The sequence below is a fragment of the Pogona vitticeps genome, chromosome 5 (genome assembly GCF_051106095.1).
Source record: "Pogona vitticeps strain Pit_001003342236 chromosome 5, PviZW2.1, whole genome shotgun sequence".
Lineage (NCBI taxonomy): Eukaryota > Metazoa > Chordata > Lepidosauria > Squamata > Agamidae > Pogona > Pogona vitticeps.
This window is the reverse complement of record NC_135787.1, coordinates 102,500,451-102,520,961: the sequence shown is the minus strand read 5'-3', so window position 1 is coordinate 102,520,961 and position 20,511 is coordinate 102,500,451. Positions and strand designations below refer to the sequence as shown.

The window sequence follows — 20,511 nt, the reverse complement described above, 5'->3', positions numbered from 1 at the left end:
AGAGAGGGAAGGAAGGAGTGGGAGGGGACAGGGGGGCTGCATGACTGCATTGTGCCGTCCCCGTCCATAGGTGGACCCCCTCCCGGCCCCATAAAGCCGCCGGAGTCGAAGCTGGCAGCCTCTGCTGTCTGAGATTGCAGCTGCCGGTAAGCGCGCTTGGAGCGGGGCTGTGGAGAACGGCATGCGGCCCAAACCAAATTTATGTGCGGCCCAAACCAAAATTTCATCTTCTAATGTGGCCCAGGGAAGGTGAAAGGTTGGACACCCCTGCTTTAATAGCTAAGGGTTTCATTTAATATGCATTGATGATATATTTATTTATATCTTACAAAAATATGTGTATCTGGGCGGAGGTTACTTAACACTCCTTTAAACTTACATGCATACGTAGATAAGACATGTTTCTTTAACCAAGACTGACTTGTGCTTTCTCAGGGATAAGATATGGCAAGGAGGTATATATAAGCAGTCTTTTGCTTGTAATTTTGAATCTTGCTAATTTTATTTCCATAGTACATGTGTTAAGCACAGGAAGGCCTCTTTTTCACAGAAGGCCTGTTTAACTCTTTTTACAAGAACACTGCATAAAAAAAGTGGAACTAAATGTGAAGATGTTCTTCCACAGACATAAACATAAGCACGACAACCGTTACCAGTAGCTTCAAACTCTTGGCATATCATTTTGAACCTCTGTGCAAACATTGGCTGGTAGAGATTACTGGCTTTGCACACACACAGCATAACAGGGTTTTTAGCTTTTGTAAGATTTTAAGCTTAAAAAGGAGAAGAAATTGAATTCAGTGGGACACTTGGGCTCTTCATTTCTGTTTATTTTAATAAAGATATTTCAAAGTGCCCGTGTTTCCTTTTTCTGTTATGTAATGGGAAACTGTCAGAAAAAACCACAACTGAAATGCAAGATAAAAGGTAAAACTTTCAGGTTAATATCCTAAATATCATTAGCACCTAGCAGATTAGGTGGAAAACTGTAAGATTTGTTGGCCTTCTGCCATAGTATTTTCATTCTATGTGGTGGCAAGACAGCATCCCAGAAAGTGTTGCTCCTCCCTCCAACAGGTAGAAAATGCTACACAATCAGGATGTGCAATGGTGTCGTGAGGGAAAGCAACCCACTCATGTTCCCCAACAATATGTGAAAAGGCCCAGTGATAAACAAAAACACACACCACCCTCAACCAATCATGAATTAAACAGCAGCAAATAGAACAATCCTGACCAGCAAGAAAATACTGGACAGGTGCATAACAGAGCACCAGCGCTCCCTTTAAATTCTCAGCAGAAACAGCCAGAGATGCTGGGAGAGGAGGATGTCTTTCTTCCCAAGCTATAGGGATAAGCTTCATACTTTTTGTTTTGTTACCAAAACCATGCCCCGGGCCATGAAGTTAACACCTTCCTGTTTCTGTGGGAGGAAATGGCTATGCATCTTTCATCCAGTAAAGCGGGGGTGTGTGTGGCAAGAATGAAGACACTCTTTCAGTCCTGTGCTCCCTTGCCTCAGCCATGCTCAACAGCTGAGAGGTGGTTTCTGTCCTCTCCCCCCCCCCCCCGTAGCTGTCATCAGGAGTGGCACCATCACCAGCCTTGGGGGAAAAACTGTGGGTGCAAAGCTTGGCTGTCTAGCATTGAGCAGGAAGTAGGATCCCAGTCCCAAATCTACTCCCTGTCTCAGCAGAACTTCTCCACTGCATCCCTGTTGTTTTGAGAGGGCTGGAGGAGCAGCATGGATCTGACTCGCTTTCCTGTGGCTAAGCCTACTCGACTGCAAGGAGGTTTCCCATGATATGGTACTCTTCGTTCTGCACTGGCAGAAAAGTCTCTTTTTGTAAGGTGGGTAGTTCTGAGAGAGGAACCTCCTGACATCCTCATTGTTCTCACATGACATGGTGGTTCTGATCCTCTCAGAAGGGGAAAAAAAGGATAAACAAACAGGGCAGTGGTCTTGGAGGGAGAGCAAATTAGTGAGAACAAACGAGGGCTTTTTGTTGTGCCCTCTTTCAGATAAGGAGAAGGCAGGCTAAGGAAACAAACAAAAACCAGCAGTTCTCACTGGAACAAAAGGCAGGATGCAGACAGGATGGCTGAATTGTTCTGTCTAGATGGTGCTGTGGGATATCCGCATTGTCTAAGCATTCCTGTTTATGAGAATGAGGCACTACCCATTGTCTCATGCCTTCTACTGCTACAGGAAAATTAATTCTGAAGTGTACCTCTTGGGAGTCTTCAGGTGGACCACATAAATAAAGGATTCGTTGGACACAGGTAACACAAGAACCAAGTAGAATGTATTTAACCACTTTCAAAAACAGATTATGCATTGTAACAATTAACACTATTATCCTGACATTGATAAACACTGTTTTTTTAAAATAAAAGGCACTATTGCCATGCCCATCTGATCAAGGTTAATGTTCAAGTGAAAAGCAACAGAAGTGACTGTACTTGCTGCTCTGCAGTGACTCTAGCCAAAAGCAAAAGTTCTATGCAGATCTGTTTAGAGTACCGAAAGAACTTGTGTTTCGCCTGCAGGTACTATTGTGCTCAGACATGTTTCCAAAGGAAACCTGCTTGATCAACCCATTTTACAGCTGTCAATCTCCCACTCTAGAAACTCTGCTTAAATAGGGGGCTCACAGAAATGCTACATCTTTGTGTCAAAGTCTTGTTTAAATGTCAAATTCTGCAGATTTTAGCAGCTAACGTCCAAACAGAACAAATACATTCATATGATATAATGCTGAACCACCAATTCTTTCACTACGTGTCTATGAATTTAGTTTTAAACTTAAAACAAATGCTCCAGTAACTATCATGAGCAACGTTCAAAGCTGTAACAGCAGAAATGAACATTTTCTCAAAATGTTTCATTCTGCATCTTACTTCAACGCAGAACTCTTTCTTGGTTTCTGTTGCCTTTCGCTCTCTTCTGAGTCTGGATACTGAGTAAGGTCCAGGGTCAAAACTTGACTACAAATAGTATCCTCTTGCTGAAAAGAAAAAAATGGGGAGCCAGCACAGTACATCATACCATAATCAAACAGGCACTGTTTTTGCTACCCCAAGCATAGATATGAATAGAGATTCATGACTACAGAGCTATAAAAACATACTGTTTCACTTTTAATTGAAACAAAAGGGCACACAGGGAAATAATAATCAAAGGTTATAATTACCTGAGGACAGACACCAATTAAAGCATCTGCTTTAGAATAAAACTCTTCCTTTAGAGATATAACTATGATCTGAAACTGTTCATGTGACTGCTGCCTAATGAAAGTTGACACCTTTGAAGAAGAGAAAGAACATTTTAGATGGAATATGTGTGTACACAATCACATTATCTATCCGTATGTCCGTGTACTCATTTATCTATCCACCCACTAGTTATTGTAGTCACTGACTGGTCATCAAAAATCACACACAAAAACAAAGTATACAAAATGTGTACAAAGGTAAATTCCACCACTTTTAAATTAAAACAGTAAAACAAGTCACATATGCTATGACTGTGTCCTGCTTACAGCATAACATTGCAATTTATTGAATAACAGGTTATGTCACATACACTATATAAGACATATGTTTGATCTTCCTGGAAATTTTGATTTATTCAAAAAACCCAGTGGTTACAAAGGAAACATTTTATCCAATGGCAAAGACACTGTTGGCAAGACTTAATAGTCACAAAGTATATTACTGCTATTTCATGAATTTAGAGAATTTAAAGTATTTTGTCATGCACTGCTCTGTGGTATACATAGTCTACTCTCTACTATAATGACTATTTTTTAAATGTTCATTTTTCACTATTATAGCTTGGGGAGGGAAATAGGGCAGAAGCCATTATTAAAATAATCATTTCTGTGAATAGCTTTCAGGGAAGCTACATTGTACCAATACAGTATTTACTCTTTCAGACATTGGTCATTTTTTAATTCAGCACTTACCGTATTTTTTGCTCCATAAGACGCACTTCCCCCCCAAAAAATGTGTGTGTGGGGAAGTCCGTGCATCTTATAGAGCTAAGGCAGCAATTTCGTCCCCACTGGCCCCATGGGGGGGAGCGTCGCAAGGGTCCGGGTGAGCCTTCCAGGACCCTTGCAACGCTCCCCCCACCCCCACGGGGCCAGCGCGGACAAAATCGCCAGCTTCCAGGTGGGGGGAGCGTCACAAGGGTCCTGGAAGGCTGACTTGGACCCTTGCAACGCTCCTCCCACCCCCGCATGGGGCCAGTGCTGTTGAAATCGCCAGTTTCTGGGAGTCTTTTGAGGCTTCCCAAGCCTCAAAAGACTCCCAGAAACTGGCGATTTCAAACCCCCCGGCCCCGTGGGGGGAGCGTCGCAAGGGTCCGAGTGAGCCTTCCAGGACCCTTGCGATGCTCCTCCCACGCCTACACGGGGCCAGTGCCAGCGAAATTGCCAGTTTCTGGGAGGCTTTTGAGGCTTCCCAAGCCTCAAAAGACTCCCAGAAACTGGCGATTTCACCCCCCTGGCCCTGTGGGGTGGGTGGGGGGAGTGTCACAAGGGTCCGAGTGAGCCTTCCAGGACCCTTGTGATGCTCCCCCCTGCACGGGGCCAGCACCAGCGAAATCACCAGTTTCTGGGAGTCTTTTGAGGCTTGGTAAGCCTCAGAAGACTCTCAGAAGCTGGCAATTTGACCCCCATAGGGGGGCGGGGGGAGCATCGCAAGGGTCCTGGAACACACCCTAGGACCCTTTGGAGGCTCACCCTGCCCCCCACCCCGCTGGGCCAGAGGGGGGGAAATCGCCAGCTTCTGGGACTCTTCTGAAGCTTCCCAAGCCTCAAAAGGGTGTGTTCCATAAGATGGACCTCTCCATAAGGCTCACCAATTTTTAGGAGAAGAAAACAATTATTTTTTCCTGTTTTCTTCTAAAAATTTGGTGCGTCTTATGGAGAGGTGCGTCTTATGGAGTGAAAAAATACGGGGTATAGCTTGAGGTATATTTATTTATTCAGCACTTAACATGAGGTATAGCTGTATTATTGGCTTACACAATTATATGACGTCCCTTCTCCTATTATGTGTCACCTTCTCATGAGCATGATAAAATCCTGGGAATCTAGGTACAAAGACAGAAAGGGCCAGAATACGTATCTGTGGGCTTCCGGGTGGGAAAGGCCCTCAAAGTACAAAGGAAAGTCTCCCTACACCCCACCAATCACCATTCTCACAAAGGGCAGGCCATGCTAGCAGGAAAAGGCACAGTAATTATTTTAAGAGTGTTCTTTTTACTGAACATGGAGCACGGGGGGGGGGGGGGGGAGGAATGGAACCAGAAACGTTCTAGGAACTACTTGCTGTAACTATTGAGCTTCACTTAATAGGCAGGTAGGTTTGTTGGTTTTCTTTAAAATAATCAATAATAAGCCATGTCTTTTTATGATTTCATTATTATTGTTAATTAATTCTGTATTTTTATTGCAAGCCACTTTAAGTTTTTTTCATAGGAAAGCCATATGCAAATAATAAACTAAACAATGGCTTCCCCTCTAATACAGCAAAATAGGAGACATTACAATGTAGGTAATACCTGAGTGAGGTGTTAAATTAATTTGGGTAAATCTGAGACCAGTGCTTCACAACTTCACCAAAGCTTAGTCATCTATGAAGATGGGAGGTATAGATATGAATAAAGGTCTATGAAAAAAGACTCTCACAGGAAGTTTTTAATATTTCCATTCTTCTCCCAGGCTTTTGCACATCTCTAGTGATGGTTGGAAAACTTCCACTTTTAGAGGGGACAGAAGCTGATATGGGGGTGTTGAACAGATAGTCAGACACAGCCGGTCAGTCAGTTTTTTCAGGGTGTGGGTGTGTTTCTAATACTTATCATTTATATAATGTCTAAAGATTGTCCCCCTCCCCCCAAGTGTCTTTTCTCTTTGCAACACAAAAGCTGTCATCATTTTCAAAGTGCAGCTAGGTGGGAGCAGAACTGCCAGGCTTACTTTGTAAGTGCTTTAAATCAGGGGTCCCCAACCTCCGGTCCGTGGCGGTCTGTGGCCCAGTACAGGACTGGGCCACGGAGACAGATCTGGCTCCCATGCATACACTCCCTCCCATGCTCTCTCACACACAGCCTGCCCATCTGCATGGGTGCCCCTGTGTGCCCTGCCCACCCACAAACACCCCCATGCATGTGTGAGTGTGCACCCCACTCCCCAGCACATGGATCCCCCCCAAATGGTCCATGGTTCAGAAAAGGTTGGGATCACTGCTTTAAATGGCTCCCCAGAACGTCTGTCTTTGATCTTCATAATTTATTTATTTATTTTATTAGATTTATACCCTGCCCATCTAGACAGTCTACTCTGGGTGGCAGAGGAATAAATAAATAAAGGAATATATTCCTTTAGCTTGCTGCCTAAAATTTCCCTGGCCAGCACATCTGGCCCAACCCTTAATAATGAAAGAAGGTTCATGAGAGAAAATCCTACCAACCCATTTTCTGACAGTAATGCAACCAACTCCCAGCCTGATTCTCCATGCACTGAAGCAAGTGAAATTATCAGTGTCTGACGTTCCTGCTAAGTTCTCTGAAGAATATTCTCAAGCTCATTATTTGTTAACAGTGCCCATCTCTGTACCAATGATCTTACTGTGCATTGATCCATGTGGAAGAACATGATGTGTGTTTTTCTTTAAGCAAGAGAAAGTCACTTACTTTGCCAATGTTTGTGTTATCTAAAGCTGCATCTACTTCATCCAAAACGAAAAAAGGGGCAGGCCTGAAACTAAACACAATTAAAATGATTTGTCAGCTACGAGTCTTGTTCCCTTAAGAATATCTTCATGCATTCCCACATAGACAGGTGACTATACTTTTGTGGATTTTTTCAAGAGGGTAGATGTGTTGGTCTTGTTGAGGCAAAACAACAAAATCTTGTACATCCTAAAAGACTGACAAGTTTCATCTGGCACAAACTTTCATAGGCTGTTGCCCACTCCATCAGATTATTAGAGATGAAGTGGCTTGCACATCCATAAAGTCCTATGCCAACAAAAACCTGTTAGTCCTTAACATGCTGTAAGATTCTTCACTGTCTGTACTTCAGACATAATTGAATGTATATGTTGTTGTCATGTTCAGTGTATTTTTCCAGTTTGTTATATCAATTTTTTAAACCTGAAATGTGTAGATGGTAGAGCACACAGATCAAAAGTTAACTACTGCTGCTTTTGTACATATGCTAGTTTTCACTGTAATCTATCTCTAGCACAGGGGAAAATGCCCATGTTTAAGCTGTAAACTGAAGAAACCATCAAGAGTAAGATTAATTATTTGTATTCCGTGTGTGTGTGTGTGTGTGTGTGTGTGTGTGTGTGTGTGTGTGTGTGTGTGTGTGTGTGTGTGTGTGTGTGTGTGTGTGTGTGTGTGTGTGTGTGTGTGTGTGTGTGTGTGTGTGTGTGTGTGTGTGTGTGTGTGTGTAAAACTAAATTTGACCTTCACTATGGTGAAGACCAATTCAGATGATAAGGTTTTTTTTACCACATTTTGAGATGAAGAAAGATGATTTTAAGTTTAAAAGAGGCAGCCCTGGCTCTTATATAACAAAGAAGGAATCCGTCCATTTGAAGAAGTGACTCACATGACCAGTCATGTTCATTAGTCACTGACTTGTTCTTTTCTTGAAGAGAATTGGTCTTAGAATAAATTGCACATATACATATACCTGTGTGGTCCCCTATGAATTTTCCCATGCAATGTTTCTAAATAAATAGAGTCATGTTAAATAAACATTTGAGTTTCTGAATGATCTACCATTTTGAACTACAAGTGGGCTGAAGTGGTAGCACCACATTTCTCAAAAAATTAGTAACTGCCGTTTCACATCAGGAACTGAAGTAGCAAGTCACTAAAATAAGGCTGCATGGAATAAGAATGAGTTACTTACCATAACCATGGTTCTTTGAGTGGATCTCTGTGACTTTGCGCCAATGGGTATACCGTTGAGCATGCACAAATTCTCATTCTAGAGCTTAGAACACAAAGATCCTTAGAGCCCCCACACTCCCACCTTGCTACTTGGCGCTTCTAATGGTCCTCCTTCAGTTCCCCTATCTGCCGCTTAAGTAGAGTGTGACAAGAGGGAGGGAGGGGGGACATGTGAATTCACGGAGATACACTTGAAGAACCAGAGTTGCGGTAAGTAACCCATTCTTCTTCATGGTCTCCATTATTGCACACCAATGGGTGAGTAGCAAGCTCACTTACTGGACGGAGAGTTGTCACAAGAAAGCAGAAGCTAGGGCAGTTCCACCCACTGTGGCTCTTGACCTCTCCCTCATGTCAATGTGGCAGTGGGTGTTGAAGGTGCAAGGCTGCGCCCATGCAGCAACACAGCAGATGCTATTGAGGGAAACACCCCTCAGGAAAGCCATGGAGGAGGAGACCGCTCTTGTAGAGTGCTCTTGTACAGTAGATGAGTGAAGGTGCCCTGCAAGATCATAAGAGAGGATGATAGTGTCCACAAGCCATCTGGCCAACCGTTGTTAAGAGATGGGGTACTGGCTGCCCCATCTTTGTAGGTGACAAAGAATCTTGTCATTTTACAAATATACTGTGTCCTGGAAGTGTAAAAGGCGAGGGCATGGCGCACATCCAGGGTGTGGAGAGCCCTCTTGACTAGGGAGGGAGGTGACGGGTAGAAAAAATGATGCGTTGTGGGAGATGAAAACAGGAGTGAACCTTCAGAAGAATAAGCTAACACTTTGTCCTTGAAGAACTGAAGGTCATGGCAAAGTGTGGCCAGTTTGATGGCCCAACATGCAGATGGAATGGCCACGAGAAAGACTGTCTTCAAGTTAAGGAATTGCAAGTGAGTACTGTAGTGGTCAAGGGTTCAAACAGAGGTCCCATCAAATATCAGAGGACCAGTGGGAGGGACCACTGAGGTAGGGGGGACTGCATGTTCAGAAACAAGTTATGAAGGCCCTTAAGGAACCTTTTGAGAATCAGGTCCTGGAACAGTAGCGGGTGGTTGTTTGGTCAGGAAGTTCACTCCTGCGTCAAAGATCTTGTAGAAACTTTCCGCCCGTCTGGAAGTGGATGGAGCTGAGGACGGCTTATCCCAGATATCCTTGGCGACATTGGCTAAACAGCGCATAATCATGAGCTGGACTGGTGTAGAGGGATCCTTGTCAATTTCATCATAATGGAAGTCACTGTGTTGTGGAAGAGGCTTCTGAGCCTGGAGCTCTAATGAATGGGCCAAGTGAAGGATGAGATCAGGACTGTAGAGACGGGGAAGGCGGATGGGTGTTTGCAATGTCTGATTCCAATTAATCTGCATCAAACGGGTGCCCTCCGACAAAATCAACAGAGTCTGGGGAGCCTTCGGAGTCAAGAGGCTGGTCCTGATGTTGAGCATGAGGCGGCAACTGGGAGGGCTGCAGGGCAGTAAAAGTTGCTGTTGGGACTGAGTGGTTGGATTCAATTAGTCAAGATGGGTGAGGCGCACAGGCATTCCTAGCTGAGTGTAGATACTGGTATGGGGCATCGGAGCTGAGGGGGTGATGGGGTATCAGGTGTGACTACTGATGTTCAGACATCTTAGGCTTTGGAACAAGAGCAGCATCAAATCCATGGTGGTGTCTCTTAGAGAGAGGCCTCGGGAAGACTGGCACAAGGGGTCCGGAGCGGGCCGGGCCCAGTCCTCAAGATGAGAGGGTGGCACATTTACTATGTATGAGGAATCTATTTAGTCATTATTGGTATAAAATAAGAAACTGGTCGGTCAAATTGTCTTAAAATTATATAGATTTGAAATTAGAATTGCTTTTATTAGGTATTTTATTAAAGAATTTGGAGAACATCGTATATTATGAGAGCAATACTATGATAGTAGCCAATATTGTATACTAAAATACACATAGGATTGGTTCAAATGCTTAAAAATGTATAGATTTTGAAGTGACAACTAAGAAGGCACTAAGCAGGAGATTGGCTGAAGGCAGGTGATGGTGAGCAGTCCTGAAACTCGAAGAGCCTCAATATCTGACTGGGAGGGTAGTGAGATAACATCGGAGCCAATTGGAACCAGGTTTGGCTGCAGGGGCTGGTGATCCTTGAGAGGTCTCTTACGGCAGTGGTCCCCAACCTTGGTCCTCCAGATGTTCTTGGACTACAACTCCCAGAAGCCTTCACCACCACCTCTGCTGGCCAGGATTTCTGGGAGTTGAAGTCCAAGAACATCTGGAGGCCCAGGGTTGGGAACCACTGTCTTAGGGGACAGATCAGTTTTAGGTGCTGATTTCTTCCTCTTTTTAAAAGACTTTGATTTCGAAGCAGAGTCTTTCAGAACCAAGGCCTTCAGTTTTGACAATGTCAAGCCCGAGGATTTACATGTCGATGGCTGGGCCTTGGAGGGTGAAGATTCTGTTGTTGCATGATGTTTTGTCAGGCACAATAACCAAGGATGAATCTCTTGGAGGTTCCATGGGGGGGCAGCTTGAAAGGAGGTTTCCCAAAGATGAAAAAGGTGGTCCAGTCGATGACAAAGGGCAGCTTTTGTGAAACCCTTGCAATGGTAACACGGCTGAGGTTTGTTTTTCCCCCAAGCAGAAAAGGCAGAGGGAATGTCTCTTTGAGGGAGGGAGCTTGTTGACACAGGCATGGCACTTCTTCAAAGGGCCCTTAGAGGCCATAAAGGGCAGGAGAGAAAGTGTCAGGGAGGGAAGGGGAAGGGTGGCGGTGGTTTGCAGTAGATGTTTTGGAGAAACCACAGACCACTAAAAGGAATTTTCCCGTAGGAGAAGCAACTCACTGAAAGGAAGTTGACAACAATGTAGAAAAGTGAAGGACAAAAGGATTACCCAAAGGCAGTAAGCTCCAGAACATTCCTTAGATGTGTCCAAAGTAGTGGCAAAAAGGGAACTGAGGGAGGACCATTAGAGGTGCCAAGTAGTAATGTGGGAGGGCGGGGCCTCTAACCATCTCTTTCTGGTCTAAGCTCTAGAATGTTCCGATATCCATTGGTGTGCATTCACAGAGACCACAAAGAAGGAGATGCAGTGGTTTTTCCTTAGAAGCACAATCACTGTTCCTGAGAAGTCTGAATGGTCCTTTGACAAGTCCCACTTGCACAGGCACACGTGTCACTGATTTCTATGTGAAATAAACTACCACAATTAGGTGGCAATTTAACATACTGATGTCTCCATTTCCTGAAGAAATCGAGGCAATGAAGCATGTTAATCACTGTCTTCTTGTTTTAATGCTTTTATCTTTTTTTTTGTACTTTCTTACATTTGTTGTAACTGCCCAGAGTAGTGCCTCAGCACTAAATGGAGCAGGATATAAATTAAATAAATAAATAAATATTAAATTCTTGGCTAGCATGCAAGGAATCCAGATCTATGGAAGAGTCTTCACATAGGATCATTAAACATGATCCTCCTGGATGAGGGAGACAGGTATCACTATGTATTCTTGTTCTCAAACAGTTATTTATGAATAATATGTGTGTAGGATGCATTCAGCTGGCTGGATACTTTAGTAGGTTAGGTATCTAGCTGCAGAGCCAGAGGTTGAGAATTGGATTCTCCACTACACCTACTGTGAGCAGAGTCAGCCTGTGACAGTCCCAGGGCATCCCCAGACGCAGGGAATGCAAAACCACTCCTGAGCACTCTCCACCTGGTAAACCCTGGAAAAGGTCACAATAAGTCAGAATTTAACGATCTGATTATTATTAGGATGCATCTTGTTAACACCTATAGGTTTGTGCGAACATTTTCAATACAATGTTGTGATTGTTCTGTGGGCATGTAATGATTAAGAAATGAACATCATTAAGAAAGAAGTCACCTAACATTTCATTTTTCCCCAGAAACCGTTGAGAGCACAATGTCTTAAAAAAAAATAATTCGTATTACCTGTGTATTGCAAACACAAGAGCCAAAGCTGCTACAGATTTTTCACCCCCCGACAGGTTGTCCATTGGCATAAATCGTTTCCCCGGCGCTACACAGTTATAGCTGATCCCTTCCAAGTAAGGCTCCTCGGGATTCTCAGGACTTAGAAAAGCCTGAAACACATAAGGTCTTTGGTTCAGTTCATAATGAAACAAATGAACAACATTCATGAGACTTTAAGTGTTAATTAGTAATAAAATGTAGTGGTTCTCATAAATGCAAAATGCAAGTTATACTTCATAAACAAAAGCCAATATTGATGCTTGATCTCCTTCCCCATCTCTCCCACACAGCCTGCTGACAGATTAACTCTTGTGGAATCATTAAAAAATCCCATCTTCTATAGCAGACAATTCTTTTTCGCAAGGAAAAACATTTGCTGTTTGTGTGGAATTTGGATTGATATTCCTTAGGGCATTAAAATATCAAATCCATTTGGGTATCATTAAATGCAACATCCCTCTTCTGGGAAGACAAATAAGTTATTGTTTCACTTATGATGTAGCAATAACTCTTACCATTTCTAAGTGGAAAAAGTGAGCCAGCCAAGCTGATGTTATTTTATGTTTGTATTTATCTATATTGCATCTATGTTCCATCATTCCAAAAATCAAAATTTGTAATGGTAAGAAGTTAGTGGCATAATGCTTCAGTCATACGTCAAAAACTTGTAACCATAAATCACAGACAAAAATATTTCCATCATACAAAAAAATCAAAAATGTGTAACTATAAAAAGGTACAGGCAAAAAAGCTTCAGTCGTATTTCAGAATGCAAAGGTACATCTTTCAAAGAGAGTAAATTTCTAAAACTATCAGAGCTTTAAGCAATTTATCTTTAAGTATATTGAACTTTAGCATATTTATAATATTATAATAGCATATTATAATACAGTATTAGGTTCTCATACCCAGCCATATGTTTCAGCATAAAAGCTAGGAGGGTAATAACAAGGAGTCAGGCTTTCTCAGTAACTCTGTGGAACAAACTGCCAGCGGCCGCGTGCCCGGCTCTGTCCCTCCCAATATTCCAAAAATTCCTCAATACATAATTATTTAAAATAGACTTTAAGAACATCATAGCTTCAAATGATGTTAATTTCAACATCTGAACTTTAGTTTTCTATAGATTACTGCACTTGAGTTGATTATAGTGCCATTTTGGTTATGTCAAAGTGGGTGGTGGTTGTGGGGCTTTGCTTGTTTGTATACCACCCAAAGTAGTGTGACTTCACTAACTGGGCAGTATATGAAACAAACAAACAAAACAAACAAATAAGCATACATACACACACATAAAATTCCTATTAGGCTCTCTTACACAGCCATATATTCCAGCATTAAATTAATGGATAGATGCCAAGTTCTCTTTCTCTGCTCCTTTTGCTTGTTAAAATTGTTTAATGTGCTGCTTTTATACTTTCCTTCCTTGTTTACATTAAATATTTATTTATTTATTTAATTTATATCCCGCCCATCTGGTATATTTATACCACTCTGAGCGGCTAACAACAAATATATACAATTATAATATAAAATCAAAACATTGGTTGTTAACAAAACATACCAAAACATACCAAAAATCATAAATGATAGATAGATAAGGAAGAGAAAATTAAATTTAAATTAGATTAATATAAAGCAAAGCGTGCTGCTTATATACCGCCCCATAATGCTTCAAGCACTCTCTGGGCAGTTGACAAGTTAATTATGCAGGCTAAACATTGTCCCCCCCACGACAAGCTGGGTACTCATTTTACTGACCTCGGAAGGATAGAAGGCTGAGTCTACCTTGAGCCGCTACATAGGATTGAACCCCAGGTCGTGAGCACAATTTTGGCTGCAGTACAGCAGTTTATGAATAAAAATTGTCGACACCTTCACAATCCTAGCAGATTGCTATTGCACGCATATTGCAGTATACAGGGAACCTCTCTTTCTACGCATTTGTACTTTGGCTCCATTCTCCCAGTTATTCACTCGGCTAGCAAATCCAGCTGTTTTTTTCTTAACAACTCTCAGGTAATCTCCTAGGAGATTACAGTTAAACCAAATTGGTATAACACTCAATAGCTGCTACAGCCGGCTGCAGGGATGGCCTGTTGTTTCCTCTACAAGCTGCACTAAAAGTAATTTACTAGCCAGGTAAATGGGCATTTTGGTTCTTCAGCAAGAGACATATAGGAAACACTGCCATCTAGTGGACTTTTACTATATTGCTCTACATTTTATACATTGCTTCATTGCTCAGTGTTCTACATTGCGGAACTGCTTGATGCTAAAACTTTACTTTTAAAAAAATTCTTTTAGACATGAAAAATTGGCAACTTGCTGCACATTGCTACATCTACCACTCTAAAGAGGACATATTAAGGGACCCAGCAGGCAAAGCTACATCCACAGCTGCCACAGCCTCCTCACCCGTATGCGTCACATGCCATGAGACACACATTCTCCTTTTCCCTATCAACAAAGATGGATGGGATTTGCGTGTGGAGTTGTGATCATTCATGACAGTACCATTCCCTTTTTCCATAACTTTCTCATGTCATCATAGGATCAAGGGGGACACACATACCATAAGGCTAGAATGTGGCATTGGGGTGTGCCCAGGTTTTCATGCTGGTTTCTCAACATGTCAGCATGATGGCAGGCACAGTCAATACCAAAGGGACAGAATCAGAGTAGAGTTGACTGGAGATATAAACGTGCACTCAGGGTAAGGAAGAAATAGCAGAATTTAGCTGTGCTGTGATAAAGACAACATTCTGATGGGAGAAACTGCCAGGCAAATCGTAAGTTCAAATCAGGTCCTGGTTAGGAAGAGACTGTACCCTCACAAAGATGGAAAAACACCAATTAGGGATATGTTTAAAGCATGTTTTCAGCTTGAAAGAATACACTCACCAGAAGATCAAGACATAGCCTGCAATAATCCAAATGCCCCAGAGCCTACCAAAGGAGTTCACCACACTGCTTCTTGACAGTGAAAAAGCCAAAAACATAGGCTTATGCAAGGTTCAAGCATAATAAGCCCCCCGTACGCTTTCCCCCAAAATTCATAAATTCTACTGAAAGAACTGAAAAATCACAAACCTGAGCACTACTGTTTCTGCAGAGTTTCTTGTAGATCTGATCAATAGCTACTGACACATGCTCAAAACACTGGCTGAACCGCTCATATCTCCTTTTTTTCACTTTCTCAAATTCTTGCCTACATAATCTGGCTTCCTTCCTATGAGCCTCAAATGCTACAAAACGATAAACGATCTGACTTTAACGGAACACTCAGCAATAACATTAAAATTACTGTTCTAATTTCTCAACTGAACTCTAAACAAAGGTAGAAAATAATGTTTTTTCAGGAACAGGCCATAGAACAATTAAGACATTCATTCATACATTATGCTCTGTACAGGAACAGGTTGTTATCTGGCTGCAGAGCCAGAGATTGGGAGCCGATTCCTCACTGCGCCTTCTTGATAGCGGCTGGACTCAATGATCCACAGGGTCCCTTCCAGCTCTGCAGTTCTAAGATTATTATTATGACTGTATATTCTTTTTCACTGCAATATGTAGGAATAAATATGGATGCCACTTCAGTTTAATTAGGAAACAAAGTACCGTCTGTCCACTGAAGCCCCCCGCCCCTGTGCTCCATTGCAACCTCTTGAATGCTAGGGAAAAAATATAAAAAGGAAGACAATGAGAAGCATTTGCAAAAGAAGCACTGCTTACACCTTACAGCATCTACAAATTACAAAGGTGCACTTGTTACCATCAACTGATTCCTGGAATCTATCCATAACAATATGCAATCTCTCTAGTGCTCTCAGATTCGGTGCTGCTGTTTTTAATAAAACATTTTCTTTAGATGAAACTTCCTGCTGAAGTCGTTCTAGCTGAGTCTCAATCTCTTTGTTAGACTGCAGGCTCTACGTGCAAAACATAATTAAGAATTGATGCTACTTTAGAAATGTTTCTCAGATATTAAAGAGCTGTCCGGACGTTCTAACACAAAAGACAAGAGGTGTGCAAGGGGAGAGGGTTAAAATCCACCCTAAAATCTTTCGCTGTCATTTGCAACATTTTTGCCTGTCCCCATAAAGCTACACTTGCACACTTACTATTCCTGGGGTCAGAGAATCAGACTCGTTTTTGTATATCAGTGGTTCCCAAGTTTGGCTAGCTCAGGTGTTTCTGGACTGCAACTCCCAGAAACCCTGGTAAATACAGCTGGTGGTGAAGGTTTCTGGAAATTGCAGTCCAAGAAAACCTGGGCTAACCAGTGTTGGGAACCACTGGTTTAGACAATTATAAATGGAATGAACTTGATCTAGCTATGCTCACCTATGAGCAAAGCAGAATATATCATGTCATATCAGGAATGCAGAATTAATCTCAAACATCTCCATGAAGCAGCTAGAGGAGAAGCACTAACAGCAGGGTGTTGTGTTACAACATGTGGACTGCACAGCATGTATACTGCATTTGCAACTACACAGCTTTTGAATTACTAGCGCACTGGCCATTTTTCTACCCTAGAAGCAAAACTGCTCAACCACAGATATCAGCTTTTAAAGAGAACTGAAGAGTTGTACCTTCATTATCTATTTCTTACGAAGCCATTTACATTATACAATGCAGCACTTGGAATGTGGGTCCAAGTAGAACATGCATCAACTGTAATACAAATGAATTATCTTGGTTTGGGAGTGTGATGTGGTGGGAGGTGGTTTTAGTACAGTATTTCCCTCTCTCCTGCAGTTCTGATGAACACCCCCACTCTCCAATCCTTGAAGCTGCTACTGCAAGCCTCTATCGGCATACATGGAAGTTTCCTTTCCAGTGGCAATACCAAGGAGGTGGGGAAGATTCTCCACTAGGATTGTCACACGGGAAGGTATGTTAACACCCTGTGTGATTATTAACTATTGTTTTCAGCACATGGCCAAGTTTTACACACTACAGGACATCTAGGAAATAATTATGTGGGCTTTATTTCAATATTGAAAAGAATGAAAAGCAATTTGTTTAGAATGCAAGGCAGAAAAGACACACTTACAGCTAAAAAGCTAACATAACACCAGAAAGGTATTAACCCACATGTATAATGTGGCCAAATATTTCTGAAACTTAAGCTTGAAAAAAGGATGTGTTGGTAGATATTACTGCAAGTGGAAACCATACATACCTTTAGCTCTTTTCCAAGACTGCTATAGTCTATCTGAATTAATTGCTCTCTCTCATAAATATCAGCCGTCTTTTCAGTGCTTTCGGTATCAGGAGCCAGCTATAGGAAACAGTCCAGTTTAGGAGCATGCAATAACCACTCACGTTAAGACAGCTACATGACAGTATAAAAACAAAGGAAACAGCAGCAGCCTTTGCTTTTCTCTTCCTAATCCATGCCTCTACTTATGCTTAATTGTTCTCCCTCATTCCTACTTTTATCTTCTTCATAAAAACTAATACTGGAAATGCACCTTTGAAATAATCTGGAATAAAGATATTTACTGCATGTTATCTATGAACAGGCATGAACCTGCTTGTAACTCATGCCCTGATTTAATGAGAACTACAGAGAGGAGCCCCTGGATCGTGCAAAGCAAAGACACACGGATTGAGCCTTAGAAAGCAACTGTCCAAAAGGACATGGGATTGGGGATGAGGGTGGAGGGCAGAGAAAAGCCAGGAACTGGAAAGGCCAGGAGGCATCCAAAGGTGAAGGCAGAAGAGTCTTGGAAGGGGTACCTCACCCAAAGTCCAAAGAGCAAACACTGAATGATTTGGTGATCCCAGCGCATTCCAGCAACCCGACAGCAAGTGTCTGTATCCTTCTCTCTCTCTCCCTGATTGAGGGTTCCCCAAAGCCTTCTATCTGGGGGAACCTTCTGAGGGTCATAAAAGCCAGACACAAGTTCTACCGCAGTTTTATAAAGGGCAAACTGGGTGCCATTTTACTGCATCATTTTGCAGTGACACAAGTTGCTTCAGATTCCACCTGTTTTTTCTGGAGAGTTTAATTTGGCTCAAGGCTACCTCAGTTCTATCTGATTTCCCTTTGTTAGTATTCTTCTGCGGTCTCCCCCTTCTTGAAATGCAGGGCCTCAATTCTCTTTCTCTCCTCTCAGCCTGAAGCTTTTCGCCTAATATGATGTAGGGGAAGCCATCCACAAGGCTGACACTTTTGCAATACTAATTTTGCTAGTGTGTGCTCTCAATGTTCAGTAATCACTCTGCTTCTTCTAAGAATTTGGTACATAAAATGGGATTTTAAAAATCCCAAGTTTTATCGAGTTTGGGCAAGATTTGCATATTCATGCACAAACTCTACAACAGCTTTAAATGAATGATCCTGCCACAAAACATGCAAATATACCTCAATTTCACTAATGTCATCTAAAGATCCCAGAAGGAGGTTTATCCTCAAGTCCTGAAGCTTGCAATCAAGAAGCCTATTATGTCTTTCTAATTTCTTCTGTTCCAACGAGGTCTCAATTGCTAGCGCTTCCTTTTGTAGAGTTACCAACTCTCTGCCAACAAAATTAAAATTAAATTAAATTCAAATGCACAAAAATGACAATGATATTTCAGCTATTAAGGCTGAAAGATTATAGTCAGAATCCTGCTGATATCATGCAATGCAAAGAAGCAGGCAATCATGCAAGCAAGCTTACCAATGTGGCCTGCAAGCGGTTGAGCTCCTCTGTCCCCTTGGGTGGTTGACAGCGGTTGTGGCAATGGATGGCAAGCAGAGAGAAAAAAACACTGAGAGACTGCCCTTATGCATTTCACTTTTCCCAACAGGAGTCTGGCCAGCATCTATTCAGTGCATTACCTCTTTAGGTTTCATTTCTGAATTGAGAAATCTTCTCCATTAGAAGAGGCAACAGGACCAATCTAAACATTGTTCTGAACTGCACCTTAAGTGCAATTTATTTGCACAAATGTAATACTGCATCTCTCCCTTTAATTTCAGATCATTAGCCCTTTACCCTCAAATTCAAACACACTTCTCACTCACTGAATGATCTTAATGACGAGAGAGCTAAACTAGATTGTATGAGAGGGAGGAAAGAACAAAACGGGCATTCTTTGCAGTGGGATAAAACATTACATGGGCCCCTCTGCATTTGCCCATTATGTCATGAACTATCAGTACCTTTTATTTTAAACACCCATGTACACTATTGTAGACCATAATTAGCAAGTATAAAGTGCTCAATTTAAAGGTGTCTGTCAACCAGAAACAGGTTGTTTACCTGTAACAAAGCCATATACTAGAAATTTCACTAACTATGCTTTGGTGGTAACTCTGCCCCTACTCATCCTCACACACATATATATGTGAGCCCTGGGTGGGAGCTCCTGCTTCCATTCACTAAGGAGCAAGCAGAATGGATGACACTGAGGGGAAAGGGGCAGGATGTGTGAATCCACAGATGACCACTCAAAGAACAACAGTTGCAGGTGAGCATCCTGACATTCTCTGTGGTGGTCTCTGTGGGTCACACAAAGGGGTAGACTGCAAGCCGACTTACCCAAGAAGGGAGTGTCATTGCAGACCTGATGAAAGTACTGCTCTTCCAAACTTGGTGTGGTCTCTGGCTCACACATCCAACTAATAATATTTAATGAAAGTGGATGGCTTGCCTTTTCTAGGGCCTCTGTAGTAAATAAATAGTCTGGGAGACTGTCTGAACCAGGCAATGTGTGAAATATAAAAGGTAAGGAAATGTCTGATGTCCAAGGTATGAAGGGTCTGCTCCAAAGGAGAGGAGGGGTGATGAAAAAAGGCAGGTAATACAATGTTGTGGCTAATGGGGAAAGGCATTACCACCTTAGGTAGGAATGAAATGTCCAGCTGGAGGAACACCTTATCAACATGGAAAAGCTTGGAAACATATTGAGCAGAGATTATGACTACCAGGAAGGCTATTTCCAGGAGAGCAGACTGACAGGGCATGTGGCCATGGGCTCAAAGGGAGGCTCTGAATGAGCTGCAACAGGACAAGTGGTAGGGACCAGGCTGGAGATAAAGGTCAAGCCAGTGGGATGAGATTCTGCAATACCTTTAGGAAGGTTTCACTAGGGGGTGAGAAAATAATGAGGTATTAGGTGGACAGGATCACTTGGCAGAAATAGCTGCCAAATGAACTTTGAGCAAGGAAATTAAGAAATGGAAAATGTTGGGGACAGAGTACATGGCTGAATGGAAACTGGAAGCACTAGTGAAGTCCACATTTTTTTCCATTTGGCATTGCAGATTTCCTGGTGGAAGGTTTTCAAGACGCCAGAAGCACCTCATGTATGGGGGGGGGGGGTTATGGAGACAGAGCTTGTATCCTCCATGTCATTAACTCAAGAGACTGGAGATTGGGATGGCAGATTTGATCACGAGTTTGCATGAGGACATTTGGAATGTTGGGGAGGTGAAGAAATCAGCTGTGGAAGAGATGGAGCAGAGTGACAAACCATGGTTGCCTGGGCAACCATGGGGTGATGAGAATGACTCTGGTCCTTTGCCTTGGGATGTGTGCCCCAGTCCTG

The 20,511-nt window shown here is 42.4% G+C and overlaps 1 protein-coding gene across 10 annotated transcripts in view; it reads right to left on the bottom strand.

Moving 5' to 3' along the window:
* Positions 1–163: 163 nt before the first annotated feature.
* The window catches only part of SMC1B (structural maintenance of chromosomes 1B), a 73,188-nt gene continuing 52,840 nt past the window's right edge, over positions 164–20,511 (bottom strand). For 6 of the 10 annotated variants that reach the window (XM_078394162.1, XM_078394160.1, XM_078394161.1 and 3 more), the window contains 8 exons: positions 18,341–18,494; positions 17,153–17,251; positions 15,737–15,893; positions 15,055–15,209; positions 11,920–12,071; positions 6,707–6,776; positions 3,195–3,305; positions 164–3,008 (listed from right to left, as the gene is read on the bottom strand). In XM_078394162.1, the coding sequence (XP_078250288.1) occupies positions 2,898–3,008; positions 3,195–3,305; positions 6,707–6,776; positions 11,920–12,071; positions 15,055–15,209; positions 15,737–15,893; positions 17,153–17,251; positions 18,341–18,494 (1,009 nt within the window). In that variant the 3' untranslated portion in view covers positions 164–2,897. Of the gene's footprint in view, positions 3,009–3,194; positions 3,306–6,706; positions 6,777–11,919; positions 12,072–15,054; positions 15,210–15,736; positions 15,894–17,152; positions 17,252–18,340; positions 18,495–20,511 lie in introns of those variants that run through there. The other 4 variants (XR_013545616.1, XM_078394165.1, XR_013545615.1 and 1 more) reach the window with 4 other exon arrangements.